A 17481-nucleotide genomic window follows, 5' to 3' on the forward strand; every position below is an offset into this window, starting at 1 on the left:
TTAACAGACTGTCCATGTAGCTCTGTTTGTCTCAGTCCTGCCTTAACAGACTGTCCATGTAGCTCTGTTTGTCTCAGTCCTGCCTTAACAGACTGTCCATGTAGCCCTGTTTGTCTCAGTCCTGCCTTAACAGACTGTCCATGTAGCTCTGTTTGTCTCAGTCCTGCCTTAACAGACTGTCCATGTAGCTCTGTTTGTCTTAGTCCTGCCTTAACAGACTGTCCATGTAGCTCTGTTTGTCTCAGTCCTGCCTTAACAGACTGTTCATGTAGCCCTGTGCATTCAGCATATACAGTTAGAAGTGTGCTGCTCCACTGAGCTGGGAGAATGAAAGTGTGCATCGGCTGAGCACAGTGGGCAGCAGGAAGGGAGGGAAGAGGGGAGCAGAGAGAGGGATGGAGGGTGGCTTAAATGGAGAAAAAAAGTCCCTGTCTCTCTTTTGCACCGCACTGTATGTCTTTCTAAGTAGGACACTAAAATGGATGGCCCATCGCTGCTAGCTGACCTACATAGAGACAGACACGATAGTTCCCTCAGCATAGATACAGTAGAGTGGAGCCAGAGCCCAGCCGCTCCTGCAGAACACACACACACACACAAGAAACACACACACACACATCTATCCAGACACAGACACTGTTTTTAATTCACATGTGAACAAGGATGTACACACAGCTAGGACTAAATAATAAATGCTGGTGTGCAAATACACTCACCACGTAACCTCACGTCAAACTGACACTGAGATACACTCACCACGTAAACCTCAAGTCAAACTGACACAGATACACTCACCACGTAAACCTCAAGTCAAACTGACACTGAGATACACTCACCACGTAAACCTCAAGTCACACTGACACTGAGATGCATTAAATGATCACACACGTCATCGCATACATGAAACATGTGCTAAGATATAATGTGCATACACATCACACATACAGTACAACGATTGGTTCATTTATAGAATGTGCACAGGCCCAGATGTGTATAGCATATTTAGACAGACCTGTGAATAGTCTTATAGATCCCTACCCAGAATCTAAACTCGAGACATCCACATCTCTGAGTCACAGATATTAAGACAATCGCATGTTGAGCACACAGAATACGTATGGGATCTTCCTGGCTGAAAACAGACCTGTTATTCATATTGTCTCTTTTGCTATAGGATTGATGTTTGTTTATGTCTGTATGTGTGTCGCTGCATATCACTTACAGTTCTGTGCGTGTCTGTGCATGTTTCTTAGGTGGTGGGTGGGTGAATAAATCTGCGTTGACATGTGTGGACAAACAGGAGCACCAATTGAGACATGCACAGTCGCACACATGCACAGAACATAGTATACATACAGTACATAGATGCACTGAATGCAAACACACACACATACACTCATGAACATACCCACGTAGAAATGTGTTCGCAACAGCAGCTGGTGTATTTGTGGCTGGTCCCTATTTTCGGCATCTATCACTTATCCTCCTCTGTCTCCTCTAATTAAGCAATAAGGCCCAAGGGGGTGTGATATATGTGCAATATACCACGGCTAAAAGCTGTTCTTACGACGCGATGCAGAATGCCTGGACACAGCCCTTAGTCGTGGTATATTGGCCATATACCACACACCCCTGGGGTGCCTTATTGCTGTTATAAACTGGTTACCAACGTAATTAGAGCAGTAAAAATACATGTTTTGTCATACCCATGGTACAGTATGCGGTCTGATATAACACGGCTTTCAGCCAATCAGCATTCAGGGCTCGAACCACCCAGGTTATAATCTAACCTATGCAACCCTCCATCTCACGTCTCTGTAGCCCTGCCTGCCTCTTCACTCTCCTTCAGTATCATTAGTGGGATTGCACAGACACAGTGGATCACACACTCACGCAGGCATATATATTTGAAGCTCAGGCTCAAGCACAAGGACATTGAAAAGATTGTAATCAGAGAAATAAATAAGACATTTATCCTGTTAAAGCTTCCTTCTGGATTGACATTTTATCAGTGAATGTGTTATTTAATTAAAAAACTAATAGCATAGCCTACATTCAAAGCCACAAGGAGAGCGGGACAGCTAATGTGGTGTATTCTGTTGCATCTCCCTGCATGCTTTACGATTGAACTCAATTAAAAATATATATTTTTATGGGATAGTGAGGTATTCTTAGAGCTCACAAAGCCCAGCAATAAGACCATCATAGGTAAGCCTTTATTACATATAGCTCTGGGGTGTTGTTAGAGAGAGGGTGGGGTGGGGCGGGGGTAGATGACTAAACCTGTTCTCAATGCATTTATCACTACACTGATTAGCCAGGGGAAATGATTTACAGCTCTTCCCTCTAATGGGAATGATTCAGAGGAATGTCGCAGGAGCAAAATATATCGTTGAGAGCTTTTTCACCCTCTCCTCTTTTCTTTGACTTGAATTGCCAGGCAAAAGGCAAGAGAGCATTATCTTTGTATGCAGAGTCAATAGGGCTGACTACAAGTAATGTTAATGGACTCTGCTGGTCCACAACCTCCCAGGCCAGTCCCTAAAGTGAGACCTCTCCACCAGCCTCTTTAGGAGGAAAACGGGGACTTATTCTGGGCTAATCATTGTTTGAGCTCTTGTTTTTATTAACGAAACCCTCCTCGCGATGGGGCTGAGTAAGAGTGCTGATGCCACGGCCACTCGAGGCCATTTCCCCCGGCAGCAGCTTGTGGCTCTGTCACCATGCTTATTCATATAGATAACGTACTGTAGCGCCAGGTTATGTAGTTGGTCTCCCCCACACATCCTACTTCTCATGCTGTAGGACCCCCGTGTGTGAGCTGGTTTATGTCAGCATTTTAGGGAAGACTGAGTAAACCTTCCCATCATTTGTTCTCTTTCTGTCGCTGTAGTTCGTGACTGGAACGAACAAGATACACTGCTTCCTCATGTTCTCCCTTCCTTTCCTGTAGGCTCTGTTTTGGAGTGTTCCGGTGTTGGAGCATGTGCTCGTCCCTGCTCTGAGTCTGTTAATGGTAATGAGTGTATAAATCAGAGGATTACCTGAGTGCTGGTTCCAGGAGCCTCAGCTACAGCATTACGATGTGTTGATCAAAGGCCTGTAACAGTGGAGCTGTGGACTCTGGGAGGCCCCTTGCTTTATTACAGGGCCAAGGCACACCGGCTGCCACCGGAGGTGTGGGCCCTGCTCCCAGGTCTGATTGAACAGGTGAAGGGCTGGTCATGCATAATGAGGTCAGAGCAGCCAATCATGAAAGGGGAGAGATGTAAGGGGCAGGGGGAACCTGTCGCTGTAGCAGCCATACGGGGTGTGTGTGTGTGTGCATGTGTGGGGCTCAGACTCCGTGTGTATCGCCAGGGGATCCTAGGTCAACCTCCTCTTGGTTGTTCCACTTCCTCTTCTCCCTGGTCTTTGACACAGTGTGTTTTAAGAGTTGTGAGGCCTGCAGCCTAGCTACCCTACACCCATTACACATTCTATTTTGGCGAGTACATGGGGAAAGTGGAGCGCAGATCTTTAGCGATTTGGAGGGAGTGATTTGTTTTGCCGCACAAGTTGTTTAGTGTTGTGTTTGTAGTGCTGAGGATTTCCTTACTCCTCTTATTTTTACTGTCTAATGTTGCCATAAATCATATGTGGCACTTACCCCTGCGTGTGCTGGGAGTGAGCCATTCCTCTTTATAGAGAGAGACGGGGTCTGTGCTTATGGGTGTGTGGTGATTCCATGCCAGCGTATGTGTAAACATGGCTGCTCTGCTACTCAGTGTGGCCCAGTGTGTGTGATGGGAGCGAGAGATGGACATAACCTCTGACTGCAACTCAGATCCTCCTGCTGCTTCCAGATCTCTCCACACACTCACACCACCCACACCCACTCACTCAGTCACTCAGTCAGTCAGTCACCCACTCACTCAGTCACTCAGTCAGTCACTCACTCAGTCACTGACTCAGTCACTCACTCACTCACTGACTCAGTCACTCACTCACTCACTCACTCGCTCACTGACTCAGTCACTCACACCATCTCTGTGTGTATTTGTGTCAGTGTCTTTTTCATTCCTCTCTTTCTTCCTCCCTCTCATTTAAACTCACATAGAGACTGAACCTCAGCCACAGCATATCTGTTTCTCCCGTGGTCCCTCTCCCTCCTCCATGCTGTATATTGACCCAGAAAGTCATGCCGATAATTGTACAGAATGATCACAGGTTTACTATTGTCAAGACGATACATGTACAGTAACATTCTTCTCCATGTTTCCAGTTCATTTCACCTGGTGAAACATATTTGGCCCTAGTCATTAGGGAGTTGTGGGAGGTCTGCTCCCCAGAATCGATTCTACTGTCCAATCTCTTTTATTTTACACGGTTCTCCCAGTCCCAAGAGCTCACCAGGTATCTATTCTGCTGCGTTGTGATGGAGGACTTGGGTAAATAAAGCAGAACATTTCCATTGATTCCCTGAAGATCCATATATTGATGCTGAAAGATCGGCTCATGTATTCCCAGTCCCCTCCTTCATCCCAGACACACACACACACAGACACACACACGGACACACACACCATGGTAACCTAGTGTTTTCAGTCACAAATGCCGATGAGCTCATCATGGACTGCACATTAGGACGTGTCTCTGAGATGATGTCACCCTATAAATACTCTAACTCTCTGTTCTAGGCACAGGTTAAATATGCTCTCAATCCACCAGAAAGTTCCTTATACAGATCCTACTGTAGGGCCTGACAGGCTGACACTGACTCACTATACCATTGTTGGTCCTGGATGAGAATGATATCTCACTGTCTGCTGTGTTTCTAATGTTGTAATGGATGGATGAACATATCTGTGCTCTCACTGCTCTCAGAGCTTTCATTTTCATGTAAGGATGACTGACACAGGCACGTCACTAGAATCGGTCTGCTCTGCTGTGCCCAGGGGGTTGTGGGTATGCATGCTGTATGTGATTTTTCCTCAGAACACAACCTTAAGAAAATATTAAAACAAGTCCTACACCTTAACCGAGGATAGCACTTCCATGTGCTGAAGTCCACATTCTTCCACAGCCGTACCCAAATAAGCTATTTATGTATGTAGTTGGTGTCACACACTCAGTGGAAACAGAGAGAGAAACGATTTAGCCTGATTTGTAATTCCCAGGTGCTAAAAAGGGTGAGTTGAGTAAAAATGTAAAGACTGCTGTTGGATTTAAAACAGGGGTGACAGTTAAGTCAACTGAAAGTAAAGTTTTCAGCATTTATTTTCAAGTCCCTTTAGTGTCTGCCAGAAAATTAAGAGAGAAAACTCTCCAGAATGCTATCTGATTTGATCTTGTTCTACTTTAAATACATTAATGTGGCTCCGGCAGAATCAACTTTTTAAGGAAAGGTCACTTGACGTTTCATCGATTTAGCATTTTAATGTTATTTGCGTAGCCTCTCTCTCTCTCTCTGCGGGGAGATGGCATTATGCAGGCAGGGAGAGTGTGTGTGCAGGGTTCTGTGTGCTGCTGGTAAGAGGCTGTGAATGTGGGCTCGGCGTAGCTCAGTGGAGACGGGGGACGGGGCCAGGCCTGCCCCTCTCTAATAAGTGTGAGATGCAGCCTATTCAGCCAAGACGCCTCGCCTCTGCAGCAGCCAGCCAGTAACACCTATTACCAGCACTCACATTGAAAATCCATGTGTTGTCATAAGTGGCCATTGTTGAAGCTTAAGGAAAGTTTTGTCCCAGCGAAGGTGTTGACACCTCTCCCTGTCCCTATTGATTCCTGGTCCTCTTTATTCATCTCATGGAGCTGTTGTCCTGGTCTCCTGCCATGTTTGGGAGCAGAACACCCACCAGGGGTCACCAGACAGGAATCACACACCTCTACCTGACACCCTGGGGAGGAATGAGAGGGAGGACGAGTGGAGGGGGGGTGGGGGTTGTGCTGTACCTGTTGGGTCTGTAATGAACAGGGTAGAGGAGTGTGAGGCGGAAGACCAGTACAGGTATAGAGGGTCAGACAGACTCTGTGGGAGGGTCCGGGCTGGAGAGAGGTGTGACATTGTTCTGTGTTTCTGTCATCTTGGAAGACAATACAACCCATCCAGCAGGAGACACTCATTAGGCAGGATTAGGCGGCTGCCTGTGGAGGCATTTTCTGAGCTACACTGACCAATACGCACCTCCAACAACACATAAAACCTCACGTAATTTTGCCCAAAACCAATGACAATTTCTCTCAACCAGTGGCTAATGGGCTTTTTAGGTGAGTGCTGATGCCACCCTGTGATAAACAGTGCCCACTCTGTCAAAGGCAGGGGCACAAAATATGTTGCGAGTCCATTCCCAGCGCGCCTCTCCAGGGTGCTGTTTGAGAGATGCATCTCTGCAGCGCTCCACCAACATTCCATCAAAAAAAGAGTCTAACATAAATCATCTAGCAGATATAGGATATGGTAGAAAGAGTGTGTGGCCTTTTCTGTAGCCTACAGGCTGGAGATAAAATGTATGACAATGTAATGAGACGGACACTTTTTACATCATGCAGGTTTCTCCGATCAGATAACCTAACCTAAATTGTACCCAATCAAATAAAAAATGATCTGTCATGTTGACAAACAACATATCCTAACAACAGGACAGGTCAAAGTAAAATGGACAATATGGAATGGACAATCACAACTGTTGCATGATGACTCCTTGCTGTTCCCAGTCCACCTGGCCGTGCTGCTGCTCCAGTTTCAACTGTTCTGCCTGCGGCTATGGAATCCTGTCCTGTTCACCGGATGTGCTACCTGTCCCAGACCTATTATTTGACCATGCTGGTCATTTATGAACATTTGAACATCTTGGCCATGTTCTGTTATAATCTCTACCCGGCACAGCCAGAAGAGGACTGGCAACCCCTCATAGCCTGGTTCCTCTCTAGGTTTCTTCCTAGGTTTTGGCCTTTCTAGGGAGTTTTTCCTAGCCAACGTGCTTCAACACCTGCATTGCTTTCTGTACAGCAGGGCTATACGAAGGGCTATATAAATACATTTGATTTGATTTTGATTTGTTGTCCAGGAGTTTCACCCCAATTTCATGATCAATGGTTTCAAGTTTCTATCTGTACATTTTTGACAAGCTGATCATAGCAAAAAATAAAATAATTCTGAGATTCCAGCTGTGTAAACACATTGCAAATAGGCTCACAATAACTCCTGATAAAGTTGGGTAGCTGATATTCAGAGCCAAATTGATTAGTCACAGGAATCAGGACTAATAAAGCCAATGCAACAGCCTGTTTTACAAATGGTGGGCCTACCACATGGATGGGCATTTATAGGACTATTTTGCAGTCAACACTGTAGGTAACACCTCAGTAAGCACGGACCGAACTTGAATCCGGACCGAACTTGATTTCCACATACACTGACATTGTTCTTTGGTCTGGTCCATTTATAAACGTCTATGTTTGGTTCAGATTTTGTCCAGTCTGGACCAGCGTTGATTTTGCCCAAACATAGGTGTCTATAACTTATATATTTTTTACTTTTATTCAGAATCAAAAATGAGCCTGATTTATACATTGGGAAAATATGTATTTTCAACATCCGCAAAATGAAGTATTTTCTCATTTCTTTCATAACTGAAAATTGACCTGATTTCAACGTCCGGAAAATACGTATTTTCACCTTTTATTCAGAACCTAAAATGAACATAACTTCAACTTCTGGAAAATATGTATTCTACACGTCTTTTTAATGTAATTTTGCTTACTGGGACTATTCTAGTTTTGTTGGGGTGGCATTTTTTTTGACTTGCCTAGGGCGGCACAACGACAAGGACTGGCCCTGAGGATATTCATCAAACAGACAGGACAGGAGACCGTGTTCACTGGGATCAGAGGTAGTGTTATGGCTCTTTGTGATGGCTGTAGTGTTTGGATCAGTGGGTTGTTTCTCTAAAAGAGCAGTTTGGGCTCAGGTTATCAATAACTCCTAGAAAGACTGAGACTCTCTGGTTACAGGGTGTTCTCTCTACATCTGCCATAATGAGGCCCCTGTCAACAGGAGCTGGCTCTCTGGACTCAATACACTGATTAGAAAAGCATTCTGTGTTAGGTCAGAAGCCTATGATTTAGTGTTGGGTGTAGAAGCCCATCCAGCATGCAGCTCCCAGCAGCTTCCCTTGTGGGCCGGTGTTGGTAGTGCTTGGTGGGTGATGGTGACAGAGGCTAGGCCCTGACCCCACAGTGTGTAATGGTGCAGTGGAAAATATGCCGTCAGTTAAAGGAGGAGCTGCCTGTTTCAGTGTGTGGCAGAGGGAGAGAGTGCGGTGACAGGAGCACTCTCCTGCAGAGAGGGCAGGTGTGTTAACCCCTCTCCCCGTCTCTCTCTTTCTGTCTCTCTACTCGCTTCGCTCAGTCATCCGCCACTCTCCCCTCCCGCACTCCGCCTTGACAAATGGCTCCTGACGGCTGATTTGTTGGTTGTCAAAAGTGGTCCTTGTGCCGCCGACAAGGGGGAGGTGGAGCGAGCTGGAAAACAAGCTGCATCTTCCAATTTTCCAGCTCCCGACACCGCTACTCAGCCTCGCCCCGCCCACAGAAACACACAGGCAGGCAGCCCACGGCAAGCCAATCTCAGGACTTCTCTTCTTAAATTGATATTCCGTTGGTCTGATATAGAATGCATCAAATGAATAGCTGTTGATGATTTATCTGCGTATTTTAATTCATTGATGTAGCTTTTCCTGTGTTTTCCAAGTTCCTGTTGACCTAGAGATGTTTCAGTAACATCCTCTGCCAGTTTCAGGGAGATAGTGAATAGTTTATCTCAGATTACTGTTATTATGAGTAATGACAAGGGAAGCAGGCAGAAAAAGGGAAACGAGGGAGAGAGAAAGACAGTAAGATAGAAACCCCAGACATAAGTAGTGAGGGATGGGAAGAGGGCGGGCTGACCAACTTTCCTTCCCACCAGCTGCAGCAGGATGTCCTGATGAGTTTATAGAGGAAGTCATCAGAGGAGGTCAGGGCATTTAGGAACAACTTGGCATAAGTTCCCTCTCATGACAGTAGTTAGAACACTGCAGTACCTGCCCTGCATTATTAGCCCATTCGGAGCAGCCAGTAAGCGCTAACATCCGGTTTTCAGGGAGACAGTATTTTCAACCTAACTTATGGAAGTGGGAACTCCTCTCTGGCTTCTTTCTATGCCTGCTACATTAGGGTAGCCCTGCATGCACAGTTAATCTCACCAAGACTCATCAAGGATTTTAGAAATCCTGTTTAACTTGTCCCTATTGCACAGAAAATGATTCCAGGGGCAGTTTAGTGCTAGTGCTCAATGTGCATTGTATTGCATGTGTTATCATGTTGCAGTAACATGACACACTAAACCTGCCCCTGGGCTATGTGGTGACAGTCAACAGCAGCAGTCATCGTAAAGAGAGCTTTAGGAACGCTTCTAAGCACAGGTGAAAGTGACTAATGTGTACTACACACTCTCCCCTTTGTCTTGCTGTCAGAGTTAAGTGTTAATGACTCAAAGGTCACGGTGGAATAGAGGGGTTTGGCGCTGGTTTATTTACCCATGGTCTTATCAGCCCTGCCGTCTCCTTATCTTCTCTCGTCTCACCTCTGACCTCTAACCCCTGGCCCCGACCCTGTTTATCCTCCATTTAATGCGAAAGCCCTGTCTGTCTAAACCCAGGAGGATGCTGACTGTCAGTATTATGGACTAGGTGTTTGTGTTTAGAATAGGCTGATTACACATATGGTATTGACTATTATGGGTATGATATAGGTTCAGTTTAACACAATGTACTCAGGCTACATGCCCTTTGACCTCTTCTATTCTAACATCAATTGACAAATCAAAACCCATGTCACATTCAACATGTCACAATGTCTCTTCAGCCCACCATCATCTGTTGAACTCCATGATAATGACTTATTGATAATGACTTATCATGGTGATTGTTTATGGCTATGTGTGTTTAAACCCAGGATGAGGTGATCTTGACTGTCTGTCTGTCTGTCTGTCTGTCTAACTGACTGACTGTCTGTCTGTCTGTCTGTCTGTCTGTCTGTCTGTCTGTCTGTCTGTCTGTCTGTCTGTCTAACTGACTGTATGTCTGTCTGTCTGTCTAACTGTCTGTCTAACTGTCTGTCTAACTGACTGTCTGTCTGTCTGTCTGTCTGTCTAACTGACTGTCTAACTGACTGTCTGTCTGTCTAACTGTCTGTCTGTCTGTCTGTCTGTCTAACTGTCTGTCTAACTGTCTGTCTAACTGTCTGTCTGACTGTCAGTCTGCTGTATACAGTAGAACAGGCTGAATAGGAGCTGGTTCCCATTAACTCGCACTTGTTCTTTTCTTCTTCTTTGTTTTTTCATGCTAGCTCTTCCTTTCTAACACATTGCAATAGAACATCATTTTCACTTTGAACCCCGCGCCATAAAGAAGGCACATTGCTTTGTGCGTCAGCCATCAAAACAGCAGAGAAAAGAGCACTGCTGTTCCCTGGTGTGCCAAGGCTGCAGTTGTCTTGTCTCGCAGCCTTGCCTCCTTGGTAGAGGAAGGGGTTAAGCTTTTATCTTATAAATACCCCCAAAATCCCACGGTCAATGACACATTCAGATATGCCGAGTCTGGCATTAACATAAAAACGAGGGCTTCTTATACAGTGAAATTTCAATGAAGGGGAACACAAAATGCATTTAATGAAATTCAGATGCTAAGGCTCCAGCTCCCATGAATCTCATTAAATGGGCTTTGTGCTGTTTTTCCATCTTCTCTTTGTGGAGAAGGTCCTCCAGTGCCTCTAATAATGTCTGAGATTTCATCATATAGCTGATTTAAAGAAGACAATGTCTGCCTTGTTCAGTCATTCCTCTCAGCGCTGACGCCATTCTGCCTCTCCAAAAGACGGCCGGGCAGAGTTTCTCCATGCAGCTCATGATAATAATCAGGCCTGTGGTGACTTTCCTTTTAGTTACTGAAGTTTGCAAAGTCCCCCTAACTCACTGTATCTCTCTCTTCTCTCCCTTTCTCTCACTCTCTCCCTCTGCACAGGATTTGGCTTCATAACTTTCGAGGGCGAAGACGTCGTAGAGAAAGTCTGTGAAATTCATTTTCATGAAATCAATAATAAAATGGTGAGTCCACTCTTCTTTTCAATTCCAGGTTGGTGTTGAAGGATTAATGTTTGATTTCCTCTTTAATGGAGTGTTAATAGCAAAGAGTCAACGGTGTGTGTGGGGTGTAGGTGTATGTGTATGTGCACGCCTGTGTATATGTGAGTGTTTGTGGGCAGGTGCGCGCGCATGTGTGTGTGTGTGTTTACATGCGCGTGCATGTGATGTGTGTGTGTGTGTGTGTGTGTGTGTGTGTGTGTGTGTGTGTGTGTGTGTGTGTGTGTGTGTGTGTGTGTGTGTGTGTGTGTGTGTGTGTGTGTGTGTGTGTGTGTGTGTGCATGCACGTGCCTGTGTCTGTGTGTGCACTCGATGGGTCTCTAGGATGGGGAGCTCAGTGGTGTGTACTGCCCAGAAACCGTGAAATTGTGTGTGTGAATTCCGCCTGTCAGGTTGAGGGACTGGTGAGAGGAACCTGTCCTTCTCTTCCAACCCCACCCATACCCACACCAGACACACACAGGCCTTGACTGCAGCCAGCTAGGGCAGGCAGAGAGTGTTGCTGGGAAGTCATTGGCAGAGGAAGAGTTCATTAACCAGGGATTAGAGCCTTCCAGGAAGCCCAGTAATGATCTGACTCATCACTCCTCACTGCTGTTGTCCTCTGCTTCAAAGCACACAGTCGAAAGTGTATGGTCATTCCGTCAGTTCAGCCAATCAGATGACTCATGCTCAATATCACAGGACATATTGTAGCCATCTGTTTCATGTCACATGTTGATGTACAGCAGACAGTTGTGAGTCTCTGTAGTGTGTGCCCCTCCAGTCCCCCTGGGTGTACACTGTGTATAGCCTACTGACTGGGTTGGCCCTGTGGCCTGTGATAGGCTAGAGGGAATGCTCTCTTCCTGTCACTCAATGGGTTGGGACTCCTTCCTTTACTATGTGGTCTCCTTCAGGACCATAGGAGCTGACTGACAGGGGCGGTGTAGTAGAAACAGATCGCCTAGGGACCGGCTCTCCCATGTATGACCTTACTGGCTCTCCCTAACTCAGGGGAAGGCAACTAGGTTCAGCCGCGTGTCGATTGTTGTTGGTGCGCTTGGTCGGGGGCCGGAACATAGTTGCACTGAACAAGAATATAAATGTAACATGTAAAGTGTTGATCCCTTCTTTCATGAGCTGAAATAGAAAGATCCCAGAAATATTCCATACGCACAAAAAGCTTTTTTCTCAAAAATGTTGTGCACAAATTTGTTTACATCCCTGTTAGTGAGCATTTCTCCTTTGCCAAAATAACCCATCCACCTGAAAGGTGGGCATATCAAGAAACTGATTTAACAGCATGATCATTACACAGGTGTATCTAATGCAGGAGACAATAAAAGGCCACTCTAAAAATGTGTGCAGTTTTGTTACACACCACAATGCCACAGATGTCTCAAGTTTTAAGGAAGTGGGCAATTGGCATGCTGACTGCAGGAATGACCACCAGGGCTGTTGCCAGATAATTGTATGTTAATTTCTCTACTATAAGAGATAATTAACGTCATTTTAGAGAATTTGCCAGTACGTCCAACCGGCCTCACAACCACAGACCACGTGAATGACTTCTCGTTGGCGAGTGGTTTGCTGATGTCAATGTTGTAAACAGAGTGCCCCATGGTGGCGGTTGGGTTATGATATGGGCAGGCATAAGCTACGGACAACGAACACAATTACATTTTATTGGTGGCAATTTGAAATCACAGAAATACCATGACTAGATCCTGAGGCCCATTTGTTAAGGTACTGTATCTGTGACCAACAGTTCCATAGCTGTATTCCCAGTCATGTGAAATCTATAGATTAGGGCCTAAATCATTTATTTCTATTGACTGATTTCCTCATATGAACTGGATCAACTAAGCCCTAAAATAGATTGTTTTGAAAATAGCAATAATTTCATATCTTCAGTACATTTAGACACAATCCACATATCCATTTTTTTGTGTGGGAATACTTGGGAACAGAGTTATTAAATGAAACGTTTTTTGCTGAATTCCTGGTGATTTTAGTATTTTTTGACAAAATATTCAACAAAAAAATGTATAAATAATAAGAATTGGCTAAAAACTTTGGGGGGGCCTAAAAAAATATCCCGCAGGCCGGTTTTGGCCCCTGGGCCACCTGTTGCCATCCTCTGCCCTACCTCATCCCCCTGCATCGCTCTGTGTGTGTGACAGCCCCTGCTGATCAAAGCCTTACACAGCTCCCATAGGAATCACATAAGGAGAGAGGGAGGATATGAGAGGAAAGGGGAAAGAATTGGAGGAGAGGAGAAGGTATGAGGAGATGAGAGGAAGAGTAGAGAATGGAGGAAGAGAGCAGGAAACTAAAGGAGAGGAGAGGAAAGGAGAAGAGTAAAGGAGAGAAGGAGAGGATTAAAGGAAAGCTGAGAGACGGGAGGAGAGGAGAAACAGGCCTGGTTATCTGGTTATCTGAGCTGGAGATGAGATATTGTAGTCATTCTGATCCCTCTCCCCTCTCTATCCTCCTCTTTTGCTCTCTCTCTCTCTCTCCATCACAGACAAGCTGCTCCTTGAGCCCAGGGACAGAGAATGTCTGCCCGCAGTTCTATGAGACCAAGACAATGCTATCGATTTTTATATGATATTGCATCAAATGGTTTCATCGTTCAGGGAGCACCAAACCAGGGCTGCTATTTCGTTTTCCCTGCAGTGGATGGGAGCATTGTTTGTGCCATCCATCGACTGGCTGGATTGAATTGGACTAGCAGGGAATTGCATGCGTCGTTATCATCGGATGAGTAACTTCAGAGAAAATGAGGAGAATAAAAAGCTACTTCAAATACTCCAGGTTATTTGTCTTGTTGAAAATAGCAGAAGTTGATGTGCTGCTCTCTCTCTCTCTCTGTGCTGTAATGAGATGGTTGAGGAGCGTCTCTAAGACAACAGAGGAGAGGGTTTGGGGAGTTCAGCGAGCTTCTTCCTGTTTGTCTTTCCTCTATTAGAATCCACTTGTGGAGCTTCAGATCAAAGCTGTATCTGAAGCATCATCTGCTAACAGCCTGTGCTGTGTGTATTTGACTTGCTAATTCCACTCATCGTCATTATTATCATTGTTATTATTAAGTGAAATCCTGTGGCAGGCAGGGCCCTGTATTCACACACTTTAGTGTCTCTGTGTGTTTTGATTCTTCTCATCTCAGCCTCCTGCCATCTGTTGCTTTTTATTGACATTTTTATTGAACCTTTATTTATCCAGGCAAGTCAATCAAGAACAAATTCTTATTTACAATGACGGCCTGGCAATTCCACAGTTGCATGATGAACCCTTCCTTTAATAGGGGATATAGTCAACTCAATGCCAGGCGACCGTCTGCGAGGGAATGCAGCAGAAATAAAAACACAGGCCACAGGTCCAGAGGGGTGGACGTTAGGGGAGGGCCAGCTAGTATGGGCCAGACTGTTGAGGCGAGGACGGAGAGTGTGTCGCCCTTACAAGAATTCCTCTCGCTGCCCAACACCAACGCTTTTGATTTCCACTCTGGGCGTACGCAGCCCCCCATAAAACATTCAGAAGGCTTTGGCCCCTCAGAGCTCCGACAGAGTGAAGATGGAGGGAAAATAGGTAAGATGTTTTAAAAAGGCTCAGGTTTGACCTTGGTATTACAAGAGGATTTTTTTTCAGGATTTAATATCTGAGTCCCCCCACTTAAGTCATTTCTGAAATGGACCTAATACATTCCGTCAATACCCGAGATCTCAGATAATTCATAGATATCCACTGGACATGACTCCCTGTAATGTTAAGATTTATAATAATAGCTCCTGGCGCTATCCCTTTGATATACCCTTCCAAGTAGACCTGCCATTCTGCTACAGACAGCACAGACAGACAGCACAGACAGACAGCACAGACATACCATTCTTTGCTTGGGAGCTCATCATCTTAGGGGTCCGGCGACAGTTAGGGTCAGTGCCCATTGAGACGTGTTCTGACCATGGTGTGTGTGTGTGTGTGTGTGTGTGTGTGTGTGTGTGTGTGTGTGTGTGTGTGTGTGTGTGTGTGTGTGTGTGTGTGTGTGTGTGTGTGTGTGTGTGTGTGTGTGTGTGTGTGTGTGTGTGTGTGTGTGTGTGTGTGTGAGTGGATCCTGAATCACTCAGGGTTCATGTGAGGAGCAGCACTGCACCCGGGATGGTATATGTATAGATGGGTTGACGTAGTGGAAGAATGTGGGTGTCCCTCTGACCCAGTAAAACTACCCCCTCCTCTCCTACTATTCTCCTCCTCTCCTCTCCACCGCTCTTCCCACCAGGGGGGCTCCTGCCCTCTGGTGAGCCCCTTCCTGTCTCTCTGGGAACTCCCATGTCAGGGTGACATGCTGAATCTCCTGCCTGGCTGCACTCATCTACCCAGGCCTTGATCTGCTGGTTGGAGAAGTACTGGGTCTGAGTACCCCCCTCTCTCTTTCTCTCTCGTTCTCTCTCTCTTTTGTTCTGTCTTTTTCTCTCTTCCTCTCTCTCTTTCTCTCTCCCTCTCTCGCTCCCTCTTCCATTCATAGCCTTTTCAGATCTGATTACTGTGAAGCCCCCAGGGCAGGAGCGAATCAGGAGCGAGAGAGTTATTGAGAAAATGGCCTCCTCTCTCTTTCTCTCCCCCCCCCCTCTCTCTCCCTCTCTCTCTCTCTCTCTCTCAATGGCCTCCTGATCACCAACTCCCTCGCCCCCATCTACGAGGCGGCCAGGAGACGGAGGCTGAATGACAATAAGGTCTCACCTCATCTCTCCAGATATATCTTCAGGTGGCCTTACATATTGCCACGTGGTGGTGTGTGCTACAGACTAACACCTGTTCTATGCATGATGTTTATTTATGCTGTCAATTGGTAGAGGGGGTGCAATTGGTAGAGGGGGTGCTTATCACATAACCATTAGTCATTCAACCACACTTCCTCATGGAGAGGGTTCCTGGTTGGTGAGGAACATCTTAGTGTAGTAGAATCATAGTAGGATGTGGGATGGTACGTCTCATAGTGAAACCATAGTCTTGTAGCGGAACCATAGTCTTGTAGTGGAACCATAGTCTTGTGGTGGAACCACGGTCTTGTAGTGAAACCACATTATTGTAGTGGAACCACAGTCTTGTAGTGAAACCATACTCTTGTAGTGGAACCACAGTCTCATAGTGAAACCATAGTCTTGTAGCGGAACCGTAGTGTTGTAGTGGAAATGTAGTCTTGTAGTGGAACCGTAGTGTTGTAGTGGAACTGTAGTCTTGTTGTAGAACCATAGTCATGTAGTGGAACCATAGTCTTGTAGTGGAACCATAGTCTTGTGGTGGAACCACGGTCTTGTAGTGAAACCACAGTATTGTAGTGGAACCACAGTCTTGTAGTGAAACCATAGTCTTGTAGTGAAACCATAGTCTTGTGGTGGAACCACGGTCTTGTAGTGAAACCACAGTATTGTAGTGGAACCACAGTCTTGTTGTGGAACCATAGTCTTGTAGTGAAACCACAGTCTTGTAGTGGAACCACAGTCTTGTAGTGGAAACACAGTCTTGTAGTGAAACCACAGTCTTGTAGTGGAAACACAGTCTTGTAGTGAAACCATAGTCTTGGAGTGGAACCACAGTCTTGTAGTGGAACCATAGTCTTGTAGTGGAACCACAGTCTTGTAGTGAAACCATAGTCTTGTAGTGGAACCACAGCCTTGTAGTGAAACCATAGTCTTGTAGTGGAACCACAGTCTTGTAGTGAAACCATAGTCTTGTAGTGGAACCATAGTCTTGTAGTGGAACCACAGTCTTACAGTGGAACCATAGTCTTGTAGTGGAACCAAGAAGCTGCAGTGTGGCACCGTGTGGAGGGAACCGTGAGAAACTGACAGCACTTCAGCACTAGTGTGACATTTATCATGAGGCAGAGATTGTCATTCATTTGTGCAAACTTGTGTGCTGGGCCTAATGGGCTGCTGTTGGCCATGCTGATGAGCCCTGATGGATGACTGGTAGGACGGCCAGGGACGATGAGGGAGGAGTGATACACTGTCTGTCAGTCAGTCAGCAGAGCACACACGCTCACACACACACACACCATGTTACAGCAGCGCTACACGCCACGCTGCAATGCCTCTCTGACAGATGGGACCTCTCAGACACACTCAGCTTTAAGGAAACACTGATTTTGGGGCTCACTGGGACCCACTGTATTATTCCTCTTTAATTGCTATACACATCTGAATATATCACACAGTTTATTGTTAAAACTGCCTTCATTTCGCTGGACCCCAGGAAGAGCAGCTAATGGGGATCCATAATAAATACAAATACAGTGTTTATTTTGTTTTGCATTATTCAATTATTTTCTCAAT

General features: G+C 45.7%; 1 protein-coding gene across 12 annotated transcripts in view; it reads left to right on the top strand.

Moving 5' to 3' along the window:
* LOC135548393 (RNA-binding protein Musashi homolog 2) overlaps positions 1 to 17481 on the top strand; it is a 399534-nt gene that overhangs the window by 279981 nt on the left and 102072 nt on the right. For all 12 annotated transcript variants that reach the window (XR_010456818.1, XR_010456817.1, XR_010456819.1 and 9 more), the window contains exon 8: positions 11046 to 11128. Coding sequence is in view for 9 of the 12 variants with exons in the window: in XM_064977945.1 (XP_064834017.1) it covers positions 11046 to 11128 (83 nt within the window). In the remaining 3 variants the exon portion in view is untranslated. The remainder of the gene's footprint in view (positions 1 to 11045; positions 11129 to 17481) is intronic.

The sequence above is a fragment of the Oncorhynchus masou genome, chromosome 11 (assembly GCF_036934945.1).
Source record: "Oncorhynchus masou masou isolate Uvic2021 chromosome 11, UVic_Omas_1.1, whole genome shotgun sequence".
In the NCBI taxonomy this organism is placed as follows: domain Eukaryota; kingdom Metazoa; phylum Chordata; class Actinopteri; order Salmoniformes; family Salmonidae; genus Oncorhynchus; species Oncorhynchus masou.